We start from the raw sequence: 27,754 nt of genomic DNA, 5'->3' as shown, positions 1-27,754 counted from the left end.
CTTACAGTCAAAACATCACCAGTACATGAGTAGCCGGTTCCTTTAATATCAAAGTTATTGTCAAATTCAAAGTTGATGTGGTAACCGTGTTCAACAATAATAGTCCAGATACATTCTTCATTTGAGTGGTAATTACTTGGATAGTTACTACTTTTAATGGTGCCAGTGTTCCCATGGAAATTTCCTCCACATCCTGGAAACATAAGTAAATATGATATTAACTTTAAAAACAAACTGTTTTTTTTTAAAGTTTTGTATAAAATGTATTCAAGTTCTTTTTGTCTTATTTTTGTTTATATTGCTATAAGTAAATAATATAAATTTGAGTATACCTGATGTAACTGTAGTCCATTCCAATCTGAAACCTTGAGCTGCTTCAAATGCATCAGACATAAATTGTACTAATGCTTTATTTGAAGATGTTGTGACAGTTGATGGAAGAGTGTTTCCACACCATGGATTTTGCCCAGAAATCTTTGGTGAGTCAAAGTTACCTCCATTGAAAACAGCAAGATAGTCATAAATACAATCAGGATGACTTTCAATGTCAAATGCTGTAAATGATAACTGTGAGAAAAACAGACAATTTGTAGTTATTTATCCATATTAAACTTTTTCCTGATTTTTAATATAAAATAAAGAAATGTAATTATGAGTTTCACAAATGAAAGAATATATACAAAATAAAATAGAAATTTGATAAGACTATTTTGTAACAATAATAGTTTTACTGAGAAAGGACAAGTGTTGAGCTAGAGTGTTGAGGAGTTCTGCCCAAAAGCTGTGCACATTTTTTTCTGCCTGATTTACTTTATATCGTTTATCTTCATTGAGATCCAGCCACTGATACCCATAACATTGTCATTTTTCAGCAATTTGTGCCTTTTGTGCAAATAATAATATACACTGTTTTTTAAAGGCATGGGATATTTTGTCATCTTAATGTGGTACTGTATTTTTTACCACACATGCGTTACAGAATTCGTAAAATACAACTTGAATATAATCTTACCGTAAGCTGTGATCCTGGAGGTCCTTCAACCAGCCAAACACATTGATCAAAATGATTGTAATCGAGTGGAAAATTTGGACTTGTAATTACACCATCTGTTCCAGACACTAAACCACCACAAACTAAAAAGTAGAAAATAAACAAATATAATAATTTACTCATTTATATTTTGCAAATTCCATTAAAATATGTTCAAATGATGCACAAAAAAAGAAATCTTTTTTATACTACTACTACTACTACTACTACTACTACTACTACTACTATAACGCCTTCATTTATAAACGCTTCTCAGACTGAGGGGTATGAAAATGAAAAGGTCAAACGTATACATTATGTGACAGACCTGAGGCACCATATGTGGCAGAAAATCCCTCAAACTGAACTGTGTCATCAGTGACAAATCTTGCATAAAGAGAAGGATGTGGAAGAACAATGGGTAAAGGTGCATCTGGTCCACAGTATTTACCAATTAATTCCCCTGACACATCAACGCCTGTAAATTAAGCACATATAAAGAATATATACATATTATAACTCAACTTTTAAAAAATGGTAGAAAGTATGTAGAAATGTATTTCAATTTATTTATGAATTCCATTTGTATGAAATTTAAGTTCAAAATAACGACAAGCATACATCAAAGTATAAATGCGTGTGCTCTCCAATGGCAAATTTAATATACATGGAGCAAGGTTTGTTAATTTTTAAAATAACTAGATGTATTATGACAAGTTACAGCAGCACTGTTCTGTCAGTGTCCACATTTAATTATAATTTTTGACAAGACAATGTTACAAATCTAAATAAAAGAGTATTATTATCACAAACATATTAAAATGTTAATTAAAATTCAGGTTACGCAGAATTGAGATACACGCTCTTTTAAATATATGAACTATGACAAAAAAGATGAAAATCTGTCTTTTTAAACTGGCCATATGATGACGTCACAACATCCGATAGGCAACATTTTTACAAGAATTCATATCTTCCATAATAAGTTATCTTCCATAATAAGTTTAAATCACTTTCTTAGGAGCTATGATAGATTAAAATAGAAATATTTGTTCACAAAATTTGCATTATATTATATGCTAGAAAAAATTATCAACTTACCAGCCCTAATTTCCAGAAAGTCGAAATTACAATTGCTGCCATCTTCAATATTCCAGCCACTGTCAAAATCAAGATATATACTTGAGTTTGCAATGTTAGGATTTGTGATGATCCAAGCACAGTCTAGATTGGCACTGTAGTTGGCAAATTGATAGCCAGGGCTGAAGAATCTTGCTTCTGTAGATTGTGACGCTACTAACGTACCTCCGCAAACTATAAAAAATTAATCAATGTACATATTCATTTAATACCTACTATTGGGCCTTCCCTGGACTGACTTATCACAAATGTGAAAGTACAATCAATCTTAAGGCGACATTGGGCTAACCTAAATTGATTGATTTCTGATTGTAAGACTATACAACAAGAACTATATTTTATTATTGATGGTTTTAGCTTATTCAATACAAATACCCCCCCCCCTACTTTAATTTAAGTGCATGTAAAAGTTCAGAATTATAATTTACACATGCTTTTACCTGATGCATCCTGTGAATCGTAACGGGCTGAAAACCCACGAGCATTAACATTGCTGTCTGTACGAAAAACAACACGCATATGATTTCCAGATGATGCAACATCTTGTGGGGCTGTAACTCCACAATATGTACCAAGTATTGGAGAATCATTCTCTAAACCATTGTAAACCTAGAAAAAGTGAATGAGTTTATTGACTTAGGTCACACTGATAACATATTGTGAATAAACCAATCCGGGAGTGTTTAATAACAATAGCAGGTTTTCAAAATTGCAGCACCATTGCATTGATTTTCTCCCACACCTGCTAACTAGTAGAAAAAGGGCCGGTCACATGCGCATATATACTCTGGCAGCCTTAGATGTGATGACATGACCACAGCAACAATGCGAGTTCACATAAATAACCTCAGTAAAAATCACTGCTTCAATATCAGTTATATCATAGGTCAACCTAGTTGGTAAGGCTCTGGCTCTGATTTTTGCACACATATACTGCTTCTCATTGCCACATCAATGTCCCACCGCAACTTGGGTTAGGTAGGAGCTATCATTAAGTTTAGATGTAAGAGAGGATGTGTCTTCAAAACACAATAATACAGGTACTGTATTTAGTTAGTGGAATTGATTTAAGACACCAGTAATTATTGTTATTAAAGATATATTGAAAAATAATTTAATAGGTCAGGTCGCATAATAGTTCACTTTGACTAAAAACTGGATAAAAAAAAATGAGTTACCTGAAAAAATATAATTTAAAGCCAAAAATAGTCAAATTGGCACTTTTATAAATGAAACATTTTTTCTTTTGTTTTTTTTTCTATGAAAGAGATTTACTCTATTAAATCTACAAAATAACCTATTCAATATCTGATTTAATTATAATCTTCATTTTTCATGTTTTTTGGGAGACAATACAACTTCAATTGAAATTTATTGAAAGAAAAAAAAATACCTTTACACTATCAAACCAGCAACCTGAAACATCTTCCAAATCAAAATCATCAAAATTCAGTGTAATTCTGTGACCAGTTTGTACACTAATTTTCCATTCACACACACGGGCGTGTGCATATAAACCAGGATAATTTGGTGATGTGAATGTTCCTGTACTAGTGAACAACTCTCCACCACAAGCTTAAATAAATCGGAATAAAAATAAATCGGAATAAAAATTATTCATGTTTTTTTTGTTTAATGATAAACAGTATTAGGCTGCTTATATATGGCTTCTGGCACCAGATATATTTTATAACAGACATATATATTCTGTAAATAAAATTAAAATAAGCGCATTTACCTTCTAAGCTGGATGAAAATCCCATTATAAAACCTGATGATTGCTGAGTAGAATCAGTTATGAACTGTACAAATGCAAAACTATCAGAAGTATCAATGGCAGATGGCAAGGATGTTCCACAGCTTGTTGCCAAGACAGGATCTAAACACAATTAAAACATATACTTACAATAATTTATGTAAATTGTAACCTAGGCCCTGTTTCTGCTGCCAACAAAATATCGTATTTAATACGGTATTTTTTGAATAGCGTATTTATACCCTATTTTTTTGGCAGAAGAAACTGAGCTCATAAAAAAATACCATATTTAGCAGGATTACTCAAAAACTAATTACAAGATCTTTACCAAAATGATATACAGATAGATATGTGATCAAGGACCATTCCATTAAATTTTGGAGGCAATCTGGACCATGGTTCCAATTCTGGACCACTTTTCAGTATAATTTTCAGCAAGCAGTCTTAAAATAACAAGTAAATTGAAATTAAACTACTTGTCCAAAACACTTCATTTTTGTACAAGAGGCAAGAGTTATAATTTGTGATTTGTATTTTGTAACTATTTATTTTCAAATTCATCCGTTTGTTTTTGGCGTTGCTGTTCTATTGTTAGTCAACAGAATCTATTTTCAGTTGAAAGGCTGGTTACATAACAATTAAACCAAATTCGCATACACATGCTTGTAGTCAAATTATCCTAAATCACACACAGCATTAAGACACACACAAATATAATCTTATGTAGGAGAACCCTAATTAGAATTGGCTTATTTGTTTTATACAGTAAATACATACGGATTATGTTTATTTACATGCATAACTAATTATATCTTGATATCTTTATTTATTCGAAAAAAGGAAAATACTTTTTAAATTTTGTACATTATAATTATAAAAAATATATAATACTACTACAAAAATATCACAATGTAAAATACAAATAAATAAATTCAATTAAATGTAATTTTGTAGGCCTACTTTATAGTTCAAAACCCTCACAGTGAAAAAAACAAATTAATATTGCAGGCAGATATTATAATATCTTAAAGTGGTATTTGTGCTTTGTTGGAACATACAATGGAGGTTCATGAAATCATATCTTTAAATAACCTCATTATAGAAACAAATTGGGTTTGTTTAAATGAATCCAAATAAAACATCTGGACTCATTTTGTGACAAGTTTCTCTTTCGGAAGTATTTCCCAGGTTGCTAATTTTAGTTGACTACATAAATCATCGTGTTTATTTATTCGTTTCTTCTGCGGTACGTACATTTAAAATAAAACTTTTTTTTTTACACTGATATTACTGTGTATTCGAGAACCGTCTAGTTATAGAAATTTGTATTAGTCTACATTTGTATCTAAGCCTACAAGCACATTTCTGGATTTTCTATAACCTGATCTTTGTAATTAATTCAGATCCACCCAGGTAGAGTGCTCTATACACCTAGGTAGAGATCTATAAAATAAAACAATGTAAGTTGAACTGATTTCATATTTATTTAAAAATATATGAATAAATATGAAATCATCTTAGTTCATCTCGTATTCTTTTATTTTATGTTTACAGTATATATATATTTCATCATCAAATGTAATAATTTAGATATGTTCTTACATGAGCTATTTTTACCATCATAAACGACAACCTTGTCTCCTGTTGCACAGTTATCATTATTGACACCAAGATTGAAGAGAGAAAAACTGATTGTTAAGTAGTGGCCAGTTGTCCCATGGAAGATCCATTCACACTGCAAGTTATTCTCATAAGCTGCTGGAAAGTTTGGTGATGTAATGTTTGCACCAGCTCCTGACACAGTTCCACCACAAGTTGCTAAAATAATAATAATTTTACTTATTTACCTAAAATAACAAAATGTGATAATAATATCCTGGATTTATATAGCGCCTAATGTTGGGAAATCTCTAAGCACTGAACATTATTACCCCAGTCATTTTTTTTGGATCAAGCATGTATGGAAACATACTGTCATAATGCAGCCAGCAATCAGCGCAAAGTTGTGTCTTGATCTAACTGGGTACCCATTTATACACCTGGGTGGAGAGAATCTTGCCTAAGGATACAAGCAATGCAGCAAGAGTTGGATTTGAACCTTGATCTCATGATCAGTAGTCCAACGTCCAACACACTGCGCCACATGCCCTCACTGTAGATATGACCATCAGTTGTGACTCTACAGGAATTATATTGCACTTATTATACACAAATATTAGGATTGACATAAGTAAGCTGTATTACTGGCCTAGCGTTCATCAATTCAACATGGAAACAGCTAATTAATTAAATAAAGTTTACACAAAAAAGTAGCAGAGTTTCCATACATTCTGCCATCTCCCTCTGAAAGTGCAATTTCCTTCAATTTGAAAAGGAGAAAACTCTGGTATAATGGTTAGGGCAACTGAGTCGCTATCCAATCGAGTTTGAACAATACCATGAAAGCCCCAGTGGTCTAATGGTTAGGGCAACTGCATATCAAGCAGACGGTCCGAGTTCGAGTCTCGGTTGGGGCGACTTTTTCTCATTCTCACAGATTTCCTCATCTCTATCGTTTCAAATTAATTAATTAAATTTCAGTATATCACCGGTCGGTTTACAATTAATGTTATTTGCCTAATGTGTTTATAAATTTATCATCAGAGTGCACTTTGCATACCCATTGTTTAATATACATACCATATTTATACATTGCATTGAATCCTGCTGCTTCACTTAAGTAGTCAGAATGGAATAGTATGTACATTGCATTATTTAACGATACTACTGAGTTTGGAATACTTGTGCCACATAGTTTGGCTAATCTGTTGGAATGCTCCGTTGGTCCATCATGAATTTCCAGATAATCTAAATCACACCTTAATAAACCAAAGGAAATGTTTGAATCATTATGTAACATCAACGTCTAAAATATGACTTGGAATTTGAAAGAGATTTAATTTGTCACTATGACGAATTATAGGTTACATGCATTGATTCAAATAAAGATAATTGATTTTTAAAAGATATATTGATTGATTGATTTTGTCAGAATCTTTAATTATTTATAATATATGAAGGTAGGATCTTGCTAACGCAAATACAATAGCCAGTATCACAATCCGATCAAAGATCCCTCTGTTTATAATGTCATAAACTCCCCTGGTTACATAATAAAAATATAAGTTTTTTTTTCTCTAGATTTCAGTATACATCATGCTTATTATCTATACATTACTACTACTTTTGTTTCCCAAGGTGACTCGATCTCGGTACCTTGAATGCATACACAACTAAAAGTTAAAGAAATATTCCTCCGTGTATTTATTATGCAGTAACCACTTTGGTGAAGATAAATTATTACATACCTCAATGAATTGTAATTTTTTACTATGATGACATCTTAAAAAATTTTTTAAATGATGCACTGTCAAAGTATATACTTTTAACTTTAATATATAAACATTTTAAAGAAGTTATATGCGCTACACATGTACTTGAAATTTATGAGTACCAAATTTGGTTTAAGTATGATACATGCTTGTGAAGATATGATTACAAACGTGATTTCATTAAATTGACCACGTAAGTTTTGATTGCGCATCGTGAAAACGTAACCACATCGATTCCTGGCCATAAGGAATATACTCTGAAATGTTGACTTAGCTAGATGAAACTGATCTCAAGAAATAAAAAATAATGCCAAGGAAAGAACAAATAAATAAAGATTCTAACAGAATCAATAAGGTATGATAATGCATATAACCTAATTATGGGAAGATATTTTTAAGCATCAATATACAGTACATTCACTGAAGTAGAGACAAAATACATTATGTCAAAATATATCCTTCAATGAAGTGTTTTCTTACTGAGAATTAAATTGAATATCAATGGAAAGAAAGTCAATCTGGATGGCTTGACCAGCTGGAGCACTAATTGTCCATGCACATTCTGTACTACTTGGATAGTTATTTGGATAGCCTGGTGATGTGAAATAACCAGACTGTAGCTGGTCATTCAGAATAATGTTATCTCCGCAACCTAAACACAAAGAATATGTATCGATTTTATATAAAGCAATAAATAACTTTTTCATTTTAGATCATTAGCAGGTCTGGTGAATATTTCATTTATAAACAGAAAACACTAAGTATAAGACCTAGCAATGTTTCAACTATGAAATAATGTTCAAACTGTGTTGATGTACTTTCTTATATTTAGTAACTTCATTAATGTTAGCGCATTAAAAAAAAATCCTGGATTCCCTGATGGAAAGAGTAGCCTTTATCTAGCTGCTTGTTGTACTGGACCATTTTAAATATTTTATATAGCTAACAATAATAATAACAATAACAATGTCAATCACTTCCACATTGCAATAAATCATACATGGTAATGGCCTGGTTCTGTCAAAGTAAAAAATACATATGAGCAAAATATAATTATAAGATTAGATTACTTAGCACTATTGATCACTACCATAAAATATCAAAATTGAAGGAAATGTAAATAAAATATCAAAATTAGACACCATCTAATTCTGTGTAGATACAAATAGATGTTTACCTGTTTGTAATGCTGTGAATACTATACGGAAACCTCTATTATTGGTGTTTTCATCAGTTACCATTCTTACTACCACCAGATTACTACTTGTGGTTAGCATAGTTACACCAACACTACCACAATATTTAGGCTGTCCTAGAGCTGGAGAATTGGTTGACTCGCCGTTAAAAAACTATTTAAAATAAATAATGTAATGTAACTGTTTTTGTTCCTTACAGAAAATAAATGTTTGTTATAATTTAATAAGGGTTTACAAAATCAACTTTATATATTTTGTCAGCATTATAAAATATATAAAATACTGACTGCAATTCAATGCTTGTGTTCTCCAGTTGATAGTATCGCCAAATGTGTTATACATTGATGTGTTATATCAATCAGCACTACCTGGTTCACCCGAAATCTTACACTCTGTTTTTATTAAAAAATGTTATACCTGTAAATAATCACTGTCACAGTTTGTTGAAGTTTGTAGTTGAAACTCTGTAATGTTAACTTGTATTGTGCGACCCGGACTAACAACAATATGCCATTGGCAATCAAGATTATTTGCGTAGTTACTTGGGTAATTTGGTGATGTTAGGACACCTTGATCTGCACGGATTCTACCACCACAATCTAAATAAAACAAATAATTATAAAATTATATGATAATAATAAAAATAACATTCTACAACTACTGGTGTTAAAAAGAACCCAATATATGCTGATATAATTTCAGTTGCACTTAATTGAGCATGCAGTGCACATTCAACTCGTAATTCTATACAGTACATACGTGTTGTATAATTAGCCTGAAATCCAGTATAATTTACAGATGCATCAGTTTGAAAAACAACTAATAGAGTATTGTCAGATGAAACTATTGGACTTCCTACATCACGTCCGCAAAGGTTGGCCAATTGTGGTTTTTCTTGCGAATCTCCTGTAATTAAACATGGCAATTTATTGTCTAATCTATATATACAAATACAATTCAATACAAATTTCATTTCTTTATTCTTCAATTTTAATTCACATTATTCACTGGAAAGGACAAAGTGATGTTAAAATCAGTTTCTAAAGAAATTAAACTGTCAACAAACAAATCAAGTAAATCATTATCTATGCTCATATTAACACCAAAAAAAATGGCAGTATTCAATATTATACAATTCCATTATTGATACAATCAGGACATACCATCAAATACTGAAACTGAATCCCAAAAACAGCCAGCATGTGATTCCAAATTCATTGTTGTAAACTGAAGGTACACAGTGGATCCTATGGGTGCATGGATTAACCAGGTACAATCAAGATTAATATCATATCCATAGGGAAATCCAGGTGACTGCAGAATCTGATTACTTTCTGTAGACTGCAGGTCAAAGTGGCATAACCCTAAAATAACAGCAACAAAAACATTATTTTAATGCTTACTATACATACTGTATACATTTCTGAAAATAGAAAAATACATTCTTAATGACTTGAATTAAGTCTTCATATCAGACCATATATCGATTATTTTTTTTTAATTCATAAAAAGAAGGTATTCTACATTCTGTAAACAAGAGGCTGGCACTACAATGTCGAGGCCTTTGCACAACATTCTTAACCCATTATTGTAGCATACCTGAAGAGATCGCAAGGTACCATGATTATAGTTGCACCATAATGTAGCACATTTACACAATATGTTCTAAATAAAACACATTTCACATCAACAGAACACATGCTAAATTTTCTGACCAATGAATTGGCTCTGATACACATAGATCTGCATTACCGCTTTATATCTAATTCATCGCTTACTGTAGATCCAAGGAGATACCATGACCAAGATATGTGGTTGAATCAATGTATTCTAAGCTTTATCATTCGCAGCAAACAAAAGCAGGGCTGAAACAAAAACTCTTATGTAAAGAAAATCCTCGAAATTAATGAAAACTCCCTGTATCTCTTGCCTGACACGTCACATGGAGCTACAAATTGCAGGGAGGGAGATGTTTTATCACTGTCATTCAAAGTTAAACTTACTCTAAAACTGTGTTTCTCTGTTTTTGGGCCCTATTTAAAAATGTAATTTTCTAGTGTGATGTTACACTAGCATCCAAATAAGGTCACACTATGATTTACGTCATTGTTTGCCAGTTATTCTTTACACAACTGGAGAAATCATTGTCATTCACAATTCAGCCCATAGACGTTGCAGAATTTTCAAATGTTTCTAATAATTCAAGGAATACAACTTTCAAGTACAACCTAAATTCTCTAACTATTATCATTGCAACTCCAATAACCCTCAATTGCCTTACCACAACACTGCATAAAACATTTTCCTATTATTATTAGTAAAATAAGCACAGTCAATGCCATGGCTATTACCAAGTACTACACAACCTAACGCAATAATATTTTTTCATGTGATCCCAAATAATAATTTCAATTCTGTTTTTAATGAACAATTACCGATCATCACTTAAAGTCCTCAGGACAGATGTATATTATAGACTAGGGGTTTGTCACCTTTTTTACCTTTTTGTTGAGTTTCGATTTAGGTACACGTTTACTTTCCAATGATTCCCCTTAACTGATTGACACATTGTAGGCCTAAGTTTTTAAGTATTGCAGTACTGAATTAATAGTATTATAGTTCTGTAAGTATAATATATATATTTATTTTGTGTCAGTATGTAATAATAAACTACAAAAAAAAAACAAAAAACAATTATTCATATTTATATTGGTTAAAGACCCTAAATATTTTAAGTATTGAAGATATATTTAAAGTGTATAGGTTTTAAAATAATGCATGGCCTCTGTCCCTCATCCTTTAATGAGTTTGAGAGATCAAGTGAGAGGTGTAAAGGGCGTTTAATACATTGGAAGGCTAAGACTAATACATTTTTAAATTCATTGTTTGTTATTTTTCTTAGATTATGGGAGCAAGTTAATGAAATTAAACAATGTGCTACAATTTCAGACTTTAAAGCCCAACTGACCAAACATTTGATCTCAAAATATTAAGTTGTAATTGTTTATATTGTTTATTCGATGCAGCTTATTCTTAATTGGTGTATCCCATTATAACTTTGTTTTGTTTTGTTTTGTTTTTAATTAATTTGTACTACTTAGTTTTGTTATTTTTGTATTTTATAATAATGATGGAGTAAGAGCAGTTTTCTGTTTGGGCTCATGCTTATTACTTGCTCCTGGCAAGATGAAATGTAAAACATACTCTTGAGAACTTTTGCCGAATAAATATTATTATTATTGGTTATCCGCACTTGGCGGATAACCCCTTGTTATTGTCACAATCTTTTTTTTTTTCTTCTATGTTATTCTTCTTTCTTTCCCGGAATTTTGTTGGCAGCGTATCTCTAATTCTGGTCAACATATGATGGTATAACTTTGTCATAAGATTGACCTGTAGCTGTAGATGTGCAAGAAACTTCGTTATATGACGTTAGAGTCGCGTAGCGTAAGTTACGCGCGATTTTATGAATTTCAATGATTGGTCATAGATTATAAACCAAAATTCATTTTGTATTGACACTTGGTGAAAATTTAAGTCATATCAAGGGCAAACTTTCTATGGATTAAAAATGTCATGTTTCACAAGAAGTTACGCGCGCACGCGCATTTAAAGTTTCAAAATGCGCAAAATTAATTTCTAATCAACTTTCTACGCTGATCATGACATTTTAAGCATGTCAAAAATTCCCGCACGCACAGAAAAATTTACGCGTAGGGTGCGCACGGAGCATGAAAATCATGTTTTTTTCTCCTGAATTATGATTTTCCAGCCTTCCTTAGTCATTTTAAAAAAGATTGACATCATTTTAAATGAAAATGACGTCATACGAACACATTGATTTATACCATTTGCGCGCGTTTTAGTTGAAAAATTTAGAAATATTGTCAAAATAATGCCAATTTTGAATCTATTATAGCTCCTCAGTTTTCTGGAAGCATTTCATAGGATGGGATAATTGTCGACGTTCATAATAGTTTAACGTATGTGCATGTTGCATTTCCGCGGATAACCCGAACTCGTCAAAGTGACGAGTTCAAATCTAGTTATAGTTGATTTTAAATAGCTTTTGTTGAATCAAGTTAATTGGTTTATTGGATGCGTTTAATATCTCTGTCTGCCCAGTGTTTGAACTAAACTCAGTCTTAACTCAACTTAGTTGCGGATAACCCTTGTGATTGTAAATATCTTTTTTTTTTTCATCTTTATTCTTCTTTCTTTCCCGGAATTTTGTTGCAGCTATATCTCAAATATTTGTAGACATAACTTTTTATAACTTTGTCATAAGATTGACCTGTAGCTGTAGATGTGCAGGAAACTTCGTTATAAGACGTTAGAGTCGCGCAGCGTAAGTTACGCGCGATTTTATGAATTTCAATGATTGATCGGGCAAACTTTCTATGGATTAAAAATGCCATGTTTCACAAAAAGTTACGCGCGCACACGCATTTAAAATTTCAAAATGCGCAAAATTAATTTCTAATCAACTTTCTACGCTGATCATGATATTTTGAGCATGTCAAAAATTCCCACGCGCGCGAAAAAAATTACGCGTAAGGTGCGCACGGAGCATGAAAATCATGTTTTTCACTTGAATTATGATTTTACAGTCTTTCCAAGTCATTTAAAAAAAGATTGACATCATTTCAAAATAAAATGACGTCATATGAACACGTTGATTTAGACCATTTGCGCGCGTTTTAGTTGCAAAAGTGACAAAAGTTCATTACATTTAAACGAAAGCGCATCTCTCTTTTACGTGCCCAAAATTCTTCAAATTTGTATTAATGTAATTATTTAGATAATTATCTTCTAAATTGTTATCTTTATATGCCAATTTGATGACGTCATCGTGTTAATAATTGGATTTAAAAGATGGGTCTTGTAATTTCGTCTATGCTACACTGTATATAACATATACAGTTTATTCTGTAAATACTGTAATATGCTGTATGCTACATAATAGGTACAATTCAGCACTGTAAACATATTTATTTCATCTCATAGGATGGCATAATAATTGTCAAGGTTCATATAGTTAAGTATGTGCATGTTGCGTTTGCGCGGATAACCCGAACTCGTCAAAGTGACGAGTTCAAATCTAGTTTTTCTATATTCTTCTTTCTTTCCACGAATTTTGTTGCACGCATATCTCTAATTCTGGCTAACATTAGATTGTATAACTTTGTCATAAGATTGACCTGTAGCTGTAAATGTGCAAGAAACTTTGTTTTATGAATTTCGAGTCGCGCAGCGCAAGTTACGCGCAATTTTATGAATTTCAATGATTGATCATAGATTAAAAACTAAAAGTCATTTTGTATTGAAACTTTGTGAAAATTTAAGTCATACCATGCGCAAACTTTCTATGGATTAAAAATGGCATGTTTTACAAAAAGTTACGCGCGCACGCGCGTTTAAAATTTCAAAATGCGCAAAATCAATTTCTAATCAACTTTCTACGCGTTTCATGTCATTTTGAGCATTAAAAAAATTCCCACGCGTGCGCATTTTTTTTACGCGCGTGTGCGCACGTAGTGCAAAATCCTTTTTTTTTTGCTTGATTTTTGTTTTTTCAACCTTTTCTAGTAATTTTACCAACTTTCAAACAATTTCGACTTAAAATCACGTCATACGAGCACGTAAAATTGAACAATTTGCGCGTGTTTTTGATGAAAAAGTTCAAAAATTCGTCAAATTATGCCTTTTTTTAAAAAGTCATAGATTTCAAACTACGTGGTGAAATTTTTTAAAATTACAGATTCTGGAAGTAAATGAGTTGTAGATATCGAATCATGCATCAATATGGCTAACCGGACATTGTGACGTCATCATATGGCCACTCGAAAATAAAATATATGATTTTTGTCTTTTTCGTCTTAGCTCATCACATTTAATAGAGCGCATCTCCACTTATCCGTATTCCATTTCCCCCAATTGTTTATATTGTCTAGGTCAATCAATTATCTTTCGCATGATTTACCATTTTTAAAATTGTGATGACGTCATCATGTTCAAAAGCGTCAATAACTTTGGTCACTTATTTTCTCCTATTTTGCACTGTATGTAGTACGTATACAGTATATAGTGTATACTGTATATACTTAGAAGTGACACAAAATAGAGAGCACACTAACATTTTTTCAATGGCATAATCGTTATACTGCGCGCAATATTCTAACGTATGACGTGCATGTGGCGTTTGCGCTGCGGATAACCTAACTCGTCCGTAGTGACGAGTTCAAATCTAGTTTCTTATTTAAATTGTATTTTTAAATTGTAGTTAAGTACAAATAAAAGAGATTCAGTCAAAAAAGAATTTTAATAGAAAGGAAGGAAAATTTTAATTATGTATGATATAAATTTAGTAGAATAACTTTTTAACTTGATTTTGTGTAATCATGTATTTTACCATGTCATGTTTTTTGAGATGCAAATAAAACAAACCAAACCTATTGGACGAGTTCTGACGGCATGGTAGAAACACGTGCACTAGTACAACTGTGGATGTTCAACTTTGTGATTTTTGATACTGTATATCAACAAAGTTTCTTTATTAGGGAGTTTCAATTTGTGACAACCGATGACCAAACTATGTCATGTCAGTTCATTTTGCGCATGCAGGAATATTGGGACGTGTCCTCGCCCCTCACTTGAAAAACAGGTTTGTTGGGTTTTTAGGTCCAGCTGATGACCGATGATATGACCTAGGTTTGTAGTGGTGCCCAGTTGTCGCAAATGGAAAGCTCCTCATTTATATTGAATCAGGTCTTATGAACATTAAACATCATTTATCAATATTACCTGGAGTTGGTGTAGCTCCAATCTCTTGCCATTCAATCAAAAAACCCCTTGCAACAACACTAGAATCTGATAAAAAGTATAAGAAAGCAACACTACCAGTAGTGTACACTGTAGCTGGTATGGTAGAACCACAAGCCGATAGTAGTACAGCAGAATTTAAATCTGCACCATCATGTATCTGAAAACAAAGTCGAATTTTCACAATAAGTAAGATCTGCAAACATATAAACATTAGTTTTTTCTTTCTTCTACACTGCTGAGCTAAAAACACACCTGTGTCAGGTTTTGATAAATCTCCTTTTTACATCTGAATAAGTAAACCAGGACGGGCATGTATTTAGACTCTTTTTCTGCGCATTATAATTTCTACAATTGGTTATATAACCGAAATATGTCTACTTGTAAAGATTAATATTTCTTATCAAATTTAATCATACTACTTCAGTATTTTTGTCATTGTATGTAATGAAATACTAAAGTTAGCTGGCAACCAACCAATCATTTGATAAAAGCATGATCAAAATAAAAAATTGTTAAACAAAACACACCTTAATTACATCATATGAGCATAAGTCATTTACACCTGTTTCCAGTTCAAAATCTAGAAATCTCAGTTGCATTATAGCACCTGGAGATACTGTGACAGTCCATCTAAACACTACAGATACAGGATAAGCTGATGGGTACAGAGGGCTAGATAACTGACCAGTTGTACCTGAATAATCATTTCCCATTTCTACATAAAGAAAAAAATGTTAGTAAAGACACTTTCCATACAATTTTGACGTTTTGTAAATACAATGCATACATATATAGATTGGGCGATCAGAAAGTTTATTCATGTGAAAAGCCACAAAAGGTTTGATGGGCTGATTAAGTAGATATGGCTAAGATTCAATAATCAATATTGCTGCCGGGTCATATCCTGTAAATTTTCCCTGGGGACACCAAAAAACGAGGGGTAAAAAATGGATTTAATCATGTGAAAAGCCACAAGGCTAAAAGTTGTTGGACATTGTCCACATATGTGTATACAATGGTAAAACAGCAATGACAGCAACTTTACCCTGTAAGTTGACCGAGACAGTAGCCCCAAGTGACCACTAAAAAATAGTGTTATTCATGTCAAGAGCCACACAGCTAATTTCTTTTGCATTGTAACTGTTACACATTGGGGATACACAAAAATACCATTGACAGCAAATTTATCCTGTAACTTTCCCCAGACAGTAGCCCAACAATGCCCGTTGGCAATCATGCGAAGAGCCACACGGCAAATTCCTTTTACATTGTAGCCTAACTATTATCCTTTGGGATATACGAATACCGTTGACAGCAACTTTATCCTGTAAGTTTCCCAAGATACATACAAGAATTAATAACTTGAAGAGCCACACGCATATTGTATAACTTTCCATTGCAGGGGATATACAAAAATACCATTGACAGCAACTTTATTCTGTACGTTGCCCAAGACAGCCTACAGATTTTCCAGCCACCACAACATTTAACCACACGGCAAATTTTTTAATTTTTTTCGTCATTGAAATTATTACCCTAGGGATATACGAATATACCAGATATAAAAAATACATGTGAGCCAGCAGCAATTTTTCCCCCAGACAGTAACCCAAACATTTACTATAACACTAAGATTTAAGCGCGTGAAGAGACGACTAATTCCACTTTATAGGCCTTCAATCTCTAAGTTGGCCTAGACAGTAGCTCATAGACAAGATGTGAAGGGCTAACATGGCTAATTCTGTTTTTATTTGAACTGTACACATTCGGATACACTCATGACAGCTACAACTTTATCCCGTTAGCTTCTGAATTTTCTTGATTACAAAAGCACACTCATTTGAGTGAACAATATCAATATTTGCTGTTATAGTATGTCAATTTTCGTCAAAGTGACAATTAAATTCTAGTTTATTTTTGTTTTTAAAAGGTATTCTGTATTTTGAAACCATTGATGCTTTAAAAATCTCGAAAAGAAGCACACTGGGCTTCTCTTTTCAAGATAATATGGGCTTTTTTTCGAGATAAATTATTTGAATATCAAAAGAACAGTTATTTATGATCAAGTTTATATCATACATTTATTTTGCAGTTTAAAATGGTATTTTGATCATGATAAAAAAAAACTCCATTTCATTTATAACCATTTTCTTTCTAGCGAAGGTAATATTCTCTAAAAATCTTAATACCATGTGCCTGCGCATGATTGTGGTTTCTCAATGTTTCTTCTAAATGGCAATGTCTCCGAAACACTGTCTTAATGGTATCAATGCTACTTTGATAATCTAATTAGTTACACTTTATATTACATTAACCTTAGGCTACTTTATTCATGATTTTAACAATACGGATTCTCCTTCTAAAACATGTCTATAATTACAGCTGTAAACTTAACCAATTATGATATCATAACTCAAAAGTACTGATCTTGAGTTTAGTCAGTGCCCAGGTTTAAAATGCATAAATAGTGCGTTTACTAAATGGACTTGCTTTAGTTATTCCTCTATCACTTTAATTCCGCATAATATCTATTTCACTGCCCCCTATGAGTACACACCCCATAATCTGCATCCGCTGAATGTGGGATTTATAACGATGGGATGGTCAGTAAGTCATCGCTACCACTAAACATTGACAGGAGAATAAGAGCCGGGAAACGTTATATTTGATGTGATAACTTATATGAAGCAAATGTGAATAATGTGGCCTAGTATTCGAATTGTGGTTCTGATAGATAGTTATGAATTGTATATCATATACTATGTAAGATGATAATTTAGTTATTATTCGACACATTAAATCATTTAGGCATCTATGTTTTTAAATGATTAATCTTGGAGGACGGCCATTAGGGTTAATCTGTGACAGTTATAAAATGCCGTATGTTTTCACATAATTACCATATATCTATATATATACTGTAATTATTATAATTTCGTATAGGTCAATGTGCAAAAGTTAAAGATGTATTGTCCCTTGAAACACCATATCAAAGTAGTATTAAAGTTATTCACTTTAAGTCGAAAATTCGAGCCAAAAACAACAAGTTTACGTAATTAACAGGTAAATTAATTTGATTACATTTCGTCTGGAAAATCGTCGATAGCGAAAGTAAACATAGATTTCAAACCATGAGTATGCATTATGTATGATTCTAATTAGGATTGTTTACAACTCGTGACGGTTGAGAAGGTGTTCTCACACAGATCCCGAAGAAGTTTTATGATTATGCATACAGAGTAGCCAAACAAGCGCATTGCATTATGAGATATGCTTTGATCGAAAACTTTGACTGGAAGTCGAAGTTATTTTTTGAACAAAAAAACGTCTGTATTCCAGTTAAATGATTTTTTTTCGACTAATTTTTGGTGAAAGTTAATAACTATTATGATACTTCAAAATGACCCACTTTTTTTCGAAATCTTTTTTTTTTATAGTTTTTTGGAATTAGTCAAAGGGACAATACATCTTTAAGAAAACGAATTAGCCATTGTCTTCGATTTATTAAACCTAGTAGGGGACCGGAATCGGAAATTTGAGGCATTGCTGTCAATGGGATTTTTGTATATCCCAAAGCCATGGGGATTTTTTGGCTACTGTCTGGGGAAACTTACAGGATAAAGTTGCTGCCAATGGTATTTTTGTGTACCCTAATGTGTGACAGTTACAATGCAAAAGGAATTAGCCGTGTGGCATGAATAACACCATTTTTGGGTGGTCACTTTCTAGGGCTACTGTCTAGGGAAACTTACAGGATAAAGTTGCTGTTGCTGGGGACCATGTCCAACAACTTTTAGCTGTGTGGCTTTTCACATGTTTAAATCCATTTTTTACCCCTCCTATTTGGTGTCCCCAGGTAAAATTTACAGGATAGGACCCGGCAGCAATATTGATTATTGAATCTCAGCTATAAATCTACATAATCAGCCCATCAAACATTTTGTGGCTTTTCACATGATTAAATTCTCTGGGTACCCAGTCTAATATTATATAAACCAGGTCATTCCTTGTGTTAAATGTACATTTTATGGTTAATTACGATAAAGAGAAAAACAATGCACTACCCCAGTAGCTCCCGTCGAATGTCCTCTTGTGGATGGTCTTGAGCCTAATTAGGCTAAGGCTAAACTGTCTAGCTTTTAGCAGAATATATTAATACAAATTAGGGGTATTTCCGCTGAAAAGTTACAGTTATTCCATTTGTTTTGCCTTCGCGATCAAAAGTGGGTGTATCACAGAAGCAAAATTATTTTTACCATTTAAAGAGGAAAACAATTATGGCAATAAGCCCATATAGTATTTATATTTACATAGAATGCAGTTTGTGACCTTAAATTAGATAAAAAAAAACGTAGGGAATGATAATGCAGGTTTATATATTTCGATTCCACTGTATAACTGTAATTAATAATTTGTATACCTACTTTGTGCATAAGCAGCCATGAATCCAATACCAGTTCCTGATCCATCAGACACAAATTTTACCCAAAGTGACTGTGTAGATGATATATTAGTTGGAATCGTATTACCACAGATTCGACCAATCAATGTGCCCGTTTCATCTGACTCACGAAACTCCAAATAATCACGTCCACAGTTGGAACTCGACTCCATGTCAAAAACACTATCATAAGTGGGAAATCAAAGAGTTATCCAATCTCTACTCTTTATTAAAATTGTTTAGGAGATTCTATTTTTAATATTTAATGCATATTTTATACATTTCAAACTTTGGACGTTCAAAAGTGGGACATATATTGATTAATATTTTTTTCTGATTAGCCTAAATATTTGGAAAAGCGGGAGAATTCAGGGTTGGGCGGAACACAACATCAACATCCGCCAAACAAAGTCGATAACTATATTAAACAATTAAATGTTAATGTTTGTTCTTGGTGCTACCCTATTGGACTAAAGTAGCTACGCACAAACAGTTACATACAATATGACATCCTTTGTAGACTTTGTATACTGAGCCATGTTTGTTGTGTACCAAGACCTTATATTATGAAGAATTGTTTGGGTTTGGACTGCCGTAAAAGAAATAAAAAGGGCATTTATTTTGATCTTCTATACATTTGCTGTGTGCTAAATTCATTGTTCCTCTTTCACAACAGGTCAATTTTTCTGGTACTGGTAATGAAAGGTCAATGCTAAAGCAAAAATACATAATTACAGTAATTTTTAATAAATGTATTGAAAAACATTTTTCTTGATTTTTTTTATTGATTTTTTAAATATTTATTTGTAGTTGTTTTATTTAAACGATCTATTTCTAATTTAATTATGGAATGAAAATGTTATACTGTATATAAGTGATCAAACAAACACAGCACAATGTGTAATTAAAAGGTAAACATCTTGACAATCGACTACTTGTATACTAAATTTAAAAAAAAAAATGTTTGCGTTTGGAAAATATTTGTTTATACTATTGCTTTTGAAATACAACAGCGCCACCTATTTTGTACTTTTGCCGCAAATGTTATTGTTATGCCTGGTTTCACAATGGAAATACATTTTTGGAGATATATATATGTACTAATTTAGATCAAACCTGTCGTATTGTTGCCTTTCAGCCAAGCTAGGCCTAGGCGTTTTAGCCTTTATTTGGTCGTTTATTAACATAATTAACACTACATTAGGTGCGTTTATCAAATTCATATAAATAATGATATTTAATATAATTATTAAAAATGTGATCAAATGCAAGCCTTGACTAAGCCTACCTTTTATTTGATTCAAATGACAGGAATCTATTTAGATGTTATATAAAACAAATCATGAATGTTTTATATTTGTGTAATGGTACAATATATATATATATATCAATTTGGCTTCACCTCATTGAAATACAACCTTTCATCATTTACCTCATGCCATTATTTTTACCATTACACTCATAAACATTCATTATTTGTATAAAACCATAATGTTTTTGCTTTTGACTACTGAATTTAATTTCCTTGTGGTGATGAACATACCTGAATGAAACCTGTACTCCGGAGCCAAGAGAGGACTGTATACTCCAAACACATTCTGTACTAATAGGATAGTTGTTTGGGTATCCAGGGCTATTAAAGAATCCAGAGAGTGCTGTAAAGTCACCGCCACAGGCTAAATATAAATATATATATATAAATCCAAAGGCAAATTACTAAAAAAATGACAATGCTGTGGGTATCAGTGGCTGGATCTCAATGGAGATATAAAAAAAAGTGAAAAGCTAAATCAAAACGATAAAGTAAAACAGCCAGATAAGTTAGCAGAACTTTCAGGCAACACTAGCCCTTTATCAGTGCAAGTGAAAGTACTTGGACAAAGATATATAGATAAAATTTAATTAATTAATTTAAAACAAATAAGATGAGGAAATCTGAGTCGCCTCAACCGAGATACGCACCCGGAACATTCTGCTTGATATGCAGTGTCCTAAACATTAGACCACTGGGGTTTTCATGGTATTGTTCAAACTCGATTGGATAGTGACTCTTTAACACACTCGGCGTGGTACGGCAGAACAGCACTAGTGGGATCTCCGAAGAGATACTTTTATATATAAACAGGCACAGAACATGAATTCTAAGGTGATATACTGAAATTTATTTAATTTGACAAGATTAAGAAGAGAAAAAGTCACCCCAACCAAGATTTGAACCCAGAACCTTTTCATAGTAATAAACCTTAATCTGTAACAAACAAATTTTTACCTGAAGTTGAGGTAGTATAAGTAACTCTAAATCCAGTCTTTTGTACTGATACATCTGATAAGAATGTAATTGTTACTGCAGCACTATACGAAGTAAAAGCCTGAGGCAAGACAGTACCGCAATAAGGACCTATAACTGGCGGTGCATACTCATCATTTCCATTGAAAACATTAACATTGTCATGTGCGCATAAACCATCAGTGCTTTCTTCAATGTCGATGTGGGTGAAAGTTAATGTAATTCTATCTCCTGCAAAATTTTTACCAATCATATTACAAGAATAATATCCTCTGTACAGTACTAATATGAAATATGATCATAATAATTATGTTCTTGTGCTTTGCAACATATATAATAATTATTTTTTGCATTACCTGGATTATCAGATTCAATAACCCAAGAGCAGTTCTGATTGGCATTATAATTATTAGGATAATTGGATGATTTCACAACACCATCAACTGTTGCATCCCGTCGTCCACCACAAGCTGGAAAGGAATTTATTTTAAAGTTAATTTTTATTAAAAGAAACAAATTCGCACAAAATGTTCTTTTACGAATACACAGGAAAATATTTATAGATAAAGGTTTAGCATATTTACAGATAAAAGAAAACAAAAAAAAATAGATTTAATTTGTCACTATGACGAATTATAGGTTATATGCATTGATTTGAGTTAAATGATTTTTAAAAGATATATTAATTGATAGATTTTCTCAGAATCTTTAGTTATTTATAATATATGATAGGATCTTGCTAACGCAAATACAGTAATCGGTATCACAATCCGATCAAAGATCCCTCTGCGTATAATGTCATAAACCACATTTGTGACATAATAAAGACATAAGTTACTTTTTATCTAGATTTCATTATAAATCACGTGTATAATCTATGCACTAAGAAATAAAATTGAACAAACAATACGGATAATAAAAATATCTTATTTTGTTTCGTTTACCAAGGTGAGACTCAATCTCAGTACCTTGAATGCCATAGACACAAGCACAGACCACCGAGCCATACACAACTGACTAAAAGTTGTAGAAAGATTCCTCCGTCTATTTACTATACAGTAACCACTTTGGTGCATATAGACAATTACATACCGCAATGAATTAAAATGTTTTACTATGATGACATCCTTAAAAAACTTAAAAAATGATGCACTGTCAACCTATGTACCTTTAACTTTAATATATGAAAATTTTAAGGGAGAAAGTTAATGTTAAGTTTGGCATTTCGGCCTAAGAAAATGTCATAATTTATTTTTAAAAATTGAATATGCAATTAATGATGAATTTATCAACTTTTGTTCTCTTAATTTCATAATAAATCATACATATGATACATACACTTCAAGAAAATGAAATAGAGCATTCCGACGATCTATATTAATTTTAAAATTTAGCATATTTTCACCATTTTGTTAACTTACACGTGCGTAGCCTGTCACTTTTGACGTGCTCGTATAACACAATTTCAAGTTGAAAAGTGAATCAAATATGATGATATTATTGAAGAAAGGTTGAAAACAGAAATCGGGCAAAAAGAGTATGTATTAACGTTTAACGCGCAGTGCGCGTGCAAAAATCTGCGCACTCATGGCAATTTTTTAAACGCTTAAAATTGCCTGGAACGTACTCTAATTTCATCAAAAATAAATTTTGACAATTTTAAAAATATTAAGCGTGCGTACGCATGCGTTATATTCGCTACGCACGTAATTGTATTGCCAAATGATGAAATATGACCTGAAATTTATGAGTACCAAATTTTGTTTAATTATGATGCATGCTTGTGAAGATATGATTACAAACGTGATTTCGTTAAATAGCGCGTAAATTTTGATTGTGCACTGTGAAAACATAACTACATCGATTCCTGGCCATAAGGAATATACTCTGAAAAATTGACTTAGCTAGGTGAAACTGATATTAAGATAATTGACGGACAAAATAGTGTTAAGGAAAGAATAAATAAATAAAGAAATAAATAAAGATCCTGACAGAATCAATAGGTTATATGCATGATAATGCATATAACCTAATAAACAAAACAAACACTTAATTATCTTTGTAATGAAGCGTAAATACATAATAGGCCTAAGTATAAACAAGTTCAAATGATGCAACATTTAAATCCAAATTTACAAATTAATTTTCATTTCTACTTTCTCAAAAACCTGACACTAAGATACGGCCAAGTATAGTACTGCTATTAATTACTGCTTCGTTCCCACGCACAACCTTTCGTAGCCTACACGTGGGGCATTGTTTTATGATCGCAAACCCACAAATATTGTTTTTATTACGCTCCCACACAATACCACGGAAGGTATTGTTTTTGGATCGCGATATTACGAGACGCTTTGTTTTGCTATGCCTCCGATGGAACGACGTTAAATATACACCAATGTTACCAGGTATCAAAAGAGAACAATGCCAATATAATAACCCACCTTGGATCGACAAATTCTACCCCTACAGCTACGCCCAAGTAGGCCTGCCTAGCTACAGGCCTTGGCTAGGCCCAGAGCCTAGCCATTGTTGATATTAAATATTGATAAAATGTTCTGTTTCCATTTCGTCGTATGGGAGTTTCTCAAGAAAAATTGATTTAAATCAATATATTCCTTCAACTTCAATACTTCAATAAACTTTATTGTCAAACTCATAAATGGCTTGAAACTTTGGCTGAAAGTACACACATTAAAATTGTCTAAAAACATTGTCGCACAAACAGTAAAAAAGAAAAAAAATCACATAAAACAGAGAACAAGATGTTATATAAAAAAGTTAAAAGAGGACACAAAAAGTATAAATTGAGTTAAAAATACAGATTTAAAAAATACAGATTTAAAAAACTTATTGCAGTTATCGTTTCCACCTTAGATTAAAATGCCTCATAGCAGGTTTAAAAAATACAGATTTAAAATACTTATTGCAGTTATCGTTTCCACCTTAAATTAAAATGCCTCATAGCAGATGGGAGAAAGGATCTACGTAGGCGTTCAGTGTTCCAGCGAGGATATGTAATGCGCCCAGACCGGCTTAACGTAATGTACTGGTTAAGGGGGTGGCTAACGTCTGACATAATAACTTTAAGTTTATTTGTAAGTGCATTGTTAACAACTTCATCTGATTTCTTAATATCGTTTCCTATTATCTTTTTGGCAGATTTACTTATTCTTTGTACTTTTTTCATGCATTGCTGATTTAAATTGTTGAACCAAACTATTGCATTAAAAGTTAAAACAGATAAAATAACAGATTCATAAAATAAAGTCAAGATCCTATTGCACACATGAAATTTCTTCAATCTTCTCAAAAAGTACAGTCGTTTATAACAATTTTTGGTAACTAACTTAGTGTTTTCCTTCCAATTATGTTTATCATCGATTACTGTGCCTAGATACTTAAAGTGACTAACAACTTCCACTTCATCGTTTAATATACATAGCTTATCATGTGTTTTGTTACCTTTTCTAAAATCAATGATCATTTCTTTAGTCTTGTTAACATTTAATTTTAGATAGTTATTAGAACACCAAGTAGAAAAATAACTGACATTATCAAAATATGACTTAGGGTCATCATGTTTTATCAGGCCAACTAGACCGGTGTCATCAGCGTATTTCACAGTAAAGCATTTGGTTAAAACTAGATCATCTGAACATTTAAAATCATTAGTATATAAAGAAAATAAAATAGGAGATAAAACACAGCCTTGTGGTGCACCAGTATTGCACATAAGTTTTTCTGAAATATTATCATTAAAACAGACGAATTGTTCCCTATCTTTTAAAAAATCATTGATCCATAAAATAGTAGCTGGATTTATACCCAAGACATTCATTTTCTCCATTAAAATATGAGGTTGCAAAGTGTTAAAAGCGGATGAAAAATCTAAGAATAAAACTCTGGCATACGAATTTGGCCTGTCAACATGACCAAGTATTTTATGTAATAAAGTTGTAACTGCATCTTCTACACCCCTTTTAGAACGATAGGCAAATTGACAGGGATCCAAAAGACTCTCAGTCTCACTTAAAATCTCATTCTTAATTAATTTTTCGAAACATTTCATAGGTACAGCAGTTATGGCAATGGGCCTATAGTCATTGAGAGCTTCAGGTTTATTATTCTTTGACAGGGGGTGAATTAAGGATTTTTTCCAGATTCTAGGAATTTCAAATGTACGCAGTGACCAGTTGAACAACAACGAAAACACTTGCGAGAGTTGCTCATTGCACTCTTTTAGCACCTTTCCACTGACTTTATCCGGCCCTACTGCTTTCTTAATGTTAATTTTCCTAAACATGAACTTGACATCAGATGTGTCAACCACCACAGGGTTGTCATGTAATCCGCTATCTACTATCTCGTTAACAGTTTGAGATCTTTTTGCACTAAAGTCCTTGTCGTCAAACCGAGTGTAGAAAGAGTTTAACTCGCTCGCCATTTTTTTGCCATTTCCTGCTGTAATATTATTACCCATCTTATTTCCATAACCTGTCATGTTGCACATACTATTCCATACCTGCTTGCTGTTTCCAGACTTAAACTTTGATTCCACTTTTTTTCCATACTGTTTCTTACTGCGAGCTACTTCTTTTTTAAATTCCTTCTGTATTTTTCTCCTTTCATCGTGGTTAGCACATTTTTGCTTTCTTTGCACTAATTTCTTAATACTTCCATTTAACCAAGGTTTATTATTAGGGAACAGCTTAATTTTCCTTTCCTTAATAATACTTCCAACACAAAAATCAATGTATCCGGATATCGCGTCTGTCGCATCATGAATTGTGGCACCTTCCATAAAAATATACCAGTTGGTTGATTCAAAGCATCCTTTTAACTTTTCAATGTTTTCGTGGGACCACTCTTTTACAGACCTGATAATAGGTTTAATTGCCTTTATTCTCTGAACATATTTAGGCATCAGGTGAACAGACTTATGGTCAGAAGCGCCAATTCCTGGTTTTATCATGCATTTATAAGCCTTAGTAACATTGCCATAGCATTTATCGAGAATGTTCTCACCTCTAGTAGGTTTGTCTACATACTGGTGGTAGTGTGGTACTGCTTTATTTAGTTCGCACTGATTAAAGTCGCCTGCAATGATTTTAACCGCGTCAGGTGAGTCATTCTCCATGTCTCTTATTAGATCATGTAAATAATCAGCTGAGTTTTTCACAATTGCTGAGGTGGTAATGTATATGGCAGTAATAAAAATCTTAGGAAATTCAAGATATTTGAAGATAATAAGGCCTAAGAGAGAGCGTAAGTACTTCGATATCCGGTGAACAGTATTGTCTGAAAATGCTTACATTAGAGCACCAGCGGTTATTTATATAAATGCATACACCTCCCCCACATTCCTTAAGCGCATCTGGTGTCCTATCTCCTCGTACACATGTAAAACCATCAATATGGCTGGCTCAAACTTTGAGTGTCCTTATTTGGTTGGAACCATGTTTCTGTCACAACCATTAAACTTACATCTCTGTAGTTATTCAAGGTAGATACCTTAGTCGTAAGTTCATCCAGCTTCTCCCTGACAGATTGAGCATTGAACATTATGATCGAATGAAGCGGTGGATTGAAGGTTCTACGCTTCAGTCTTTGACGAACGCCTTCTCTCCTACCCCGCTTCCTAGGTTTCAATTCCCGCGGAAAATCATCCGCGAAAGCGGGCTTCTGATAGACAATGGGCTAACCTG

General features: G+C 32.6%; 2 protein-coding genes across 3 annotated transcripts in view; one reads left to right on the top strand and one right to left on the bottom strand.

Annotated features, from left to right (window-relative positions):
• Window positions 1–27,754, top strand: part of LOC144845837 (uncharacterized) — a 339,583-nt gene that overhangs the window by 69,848 nt on the left and 241,981 nt on the right. The window lies entirely within an intron of this gene.
• LOC144845374 (cubilin-like) overlaps window positions 1–27,754 on the bottom strand; it is a 108,135-nt gene that overhangs the window by 21,853 nt on the left and 58,528 nt on the right. For both annotated transcript variants that reach the window (XM_078702663.1, XM_078702673.1), the window contains 21 exons: window positions 22,403–22,516; window positions 22,029–22,277; window positions 21,303–21,435; window positions 19,743–19,942; window positions 15,846–16,033; window positions 15,298–15,475; window positions 9,657–9,857; window positions 9,253–9,399; window positions 8,911–9,092; window positions 8,475–8,646; window positions 7,778–7,949; window positions 6,606–6,784; window positions 5,529–5,744; window positions 3,909–4,049; window positions 3,564–3,745; window positions 2,611–2,779; window positions 2,132–2,344; window positions 1,359–1,508; window positions 1,013–1,134; window positions 333–567; window positions 6–193 (listed from right to left, as the gene is read on the bottom strand). In XM_078702663.1, the coding sequence (XP_078558789.1) occupies window positions 6–193; window positions 333–567; window positions 1,013–1,134; window positions 1,359–1,508; window positions 2,132–2,344; window positions 2,611–2,779; window positions 3,564–3,745; window positions 3,909–4,049; window positions 5,529–5,744; window positions 6,606–6,784; window positions 7,778–7,949; window positions 8,475–8,646; window positions 8,911–9,092; window positions 9,253–9,399; window positions 9,657–9,857; window positions 15,298–15,475; window positions 15,846–16,033; window positions 19,743–19,942; window positions 21,303–21,435; window positions 22,029–22,277; window positions 22,403–22,516 (3,731 nt within the window). The remainder of the gene's footprint in view (window positions 1–5; window positions 194–332; window positions 568–1,012; window positions 1,135–1,358; window positions 1,509–2,131; window positions 2,345–2,610; window positions 2,780–3,563; window positions 3,746–3,908; window positions 4,050–5,528; window positions 5,745–6,605; window positions 6,785–7,777; window positions 7,950–8,474; window positions 8,647–8,910; window positions 9,093–9,252; window positions 9,400–9,656; window positions 9,858–15,297; window positions 15,476–15,845; window positions 16,034–19,742; window positions 19,943–21,302; window positions 21,436–22,028; window positions 22,278–22,402; window positions 22,517–27,754) is intronic.

Source organism: Antedon bifida, chromosome 1 (assembly GCF_963402885.1).
Source record: "Antedon bifida chromosome 1, ecAntBifi1.1, whole genome shotgun sequence".
Taxonomy (NCBI): Eukaryota; Metazoa; Echinodermata; class Crinoidea; order Comatulida; family Antedonidae; genus Antedon; species Antedon bifida.
This window is presented reverse-complemented; position numbering and strand designations above follow the sequence as displayed.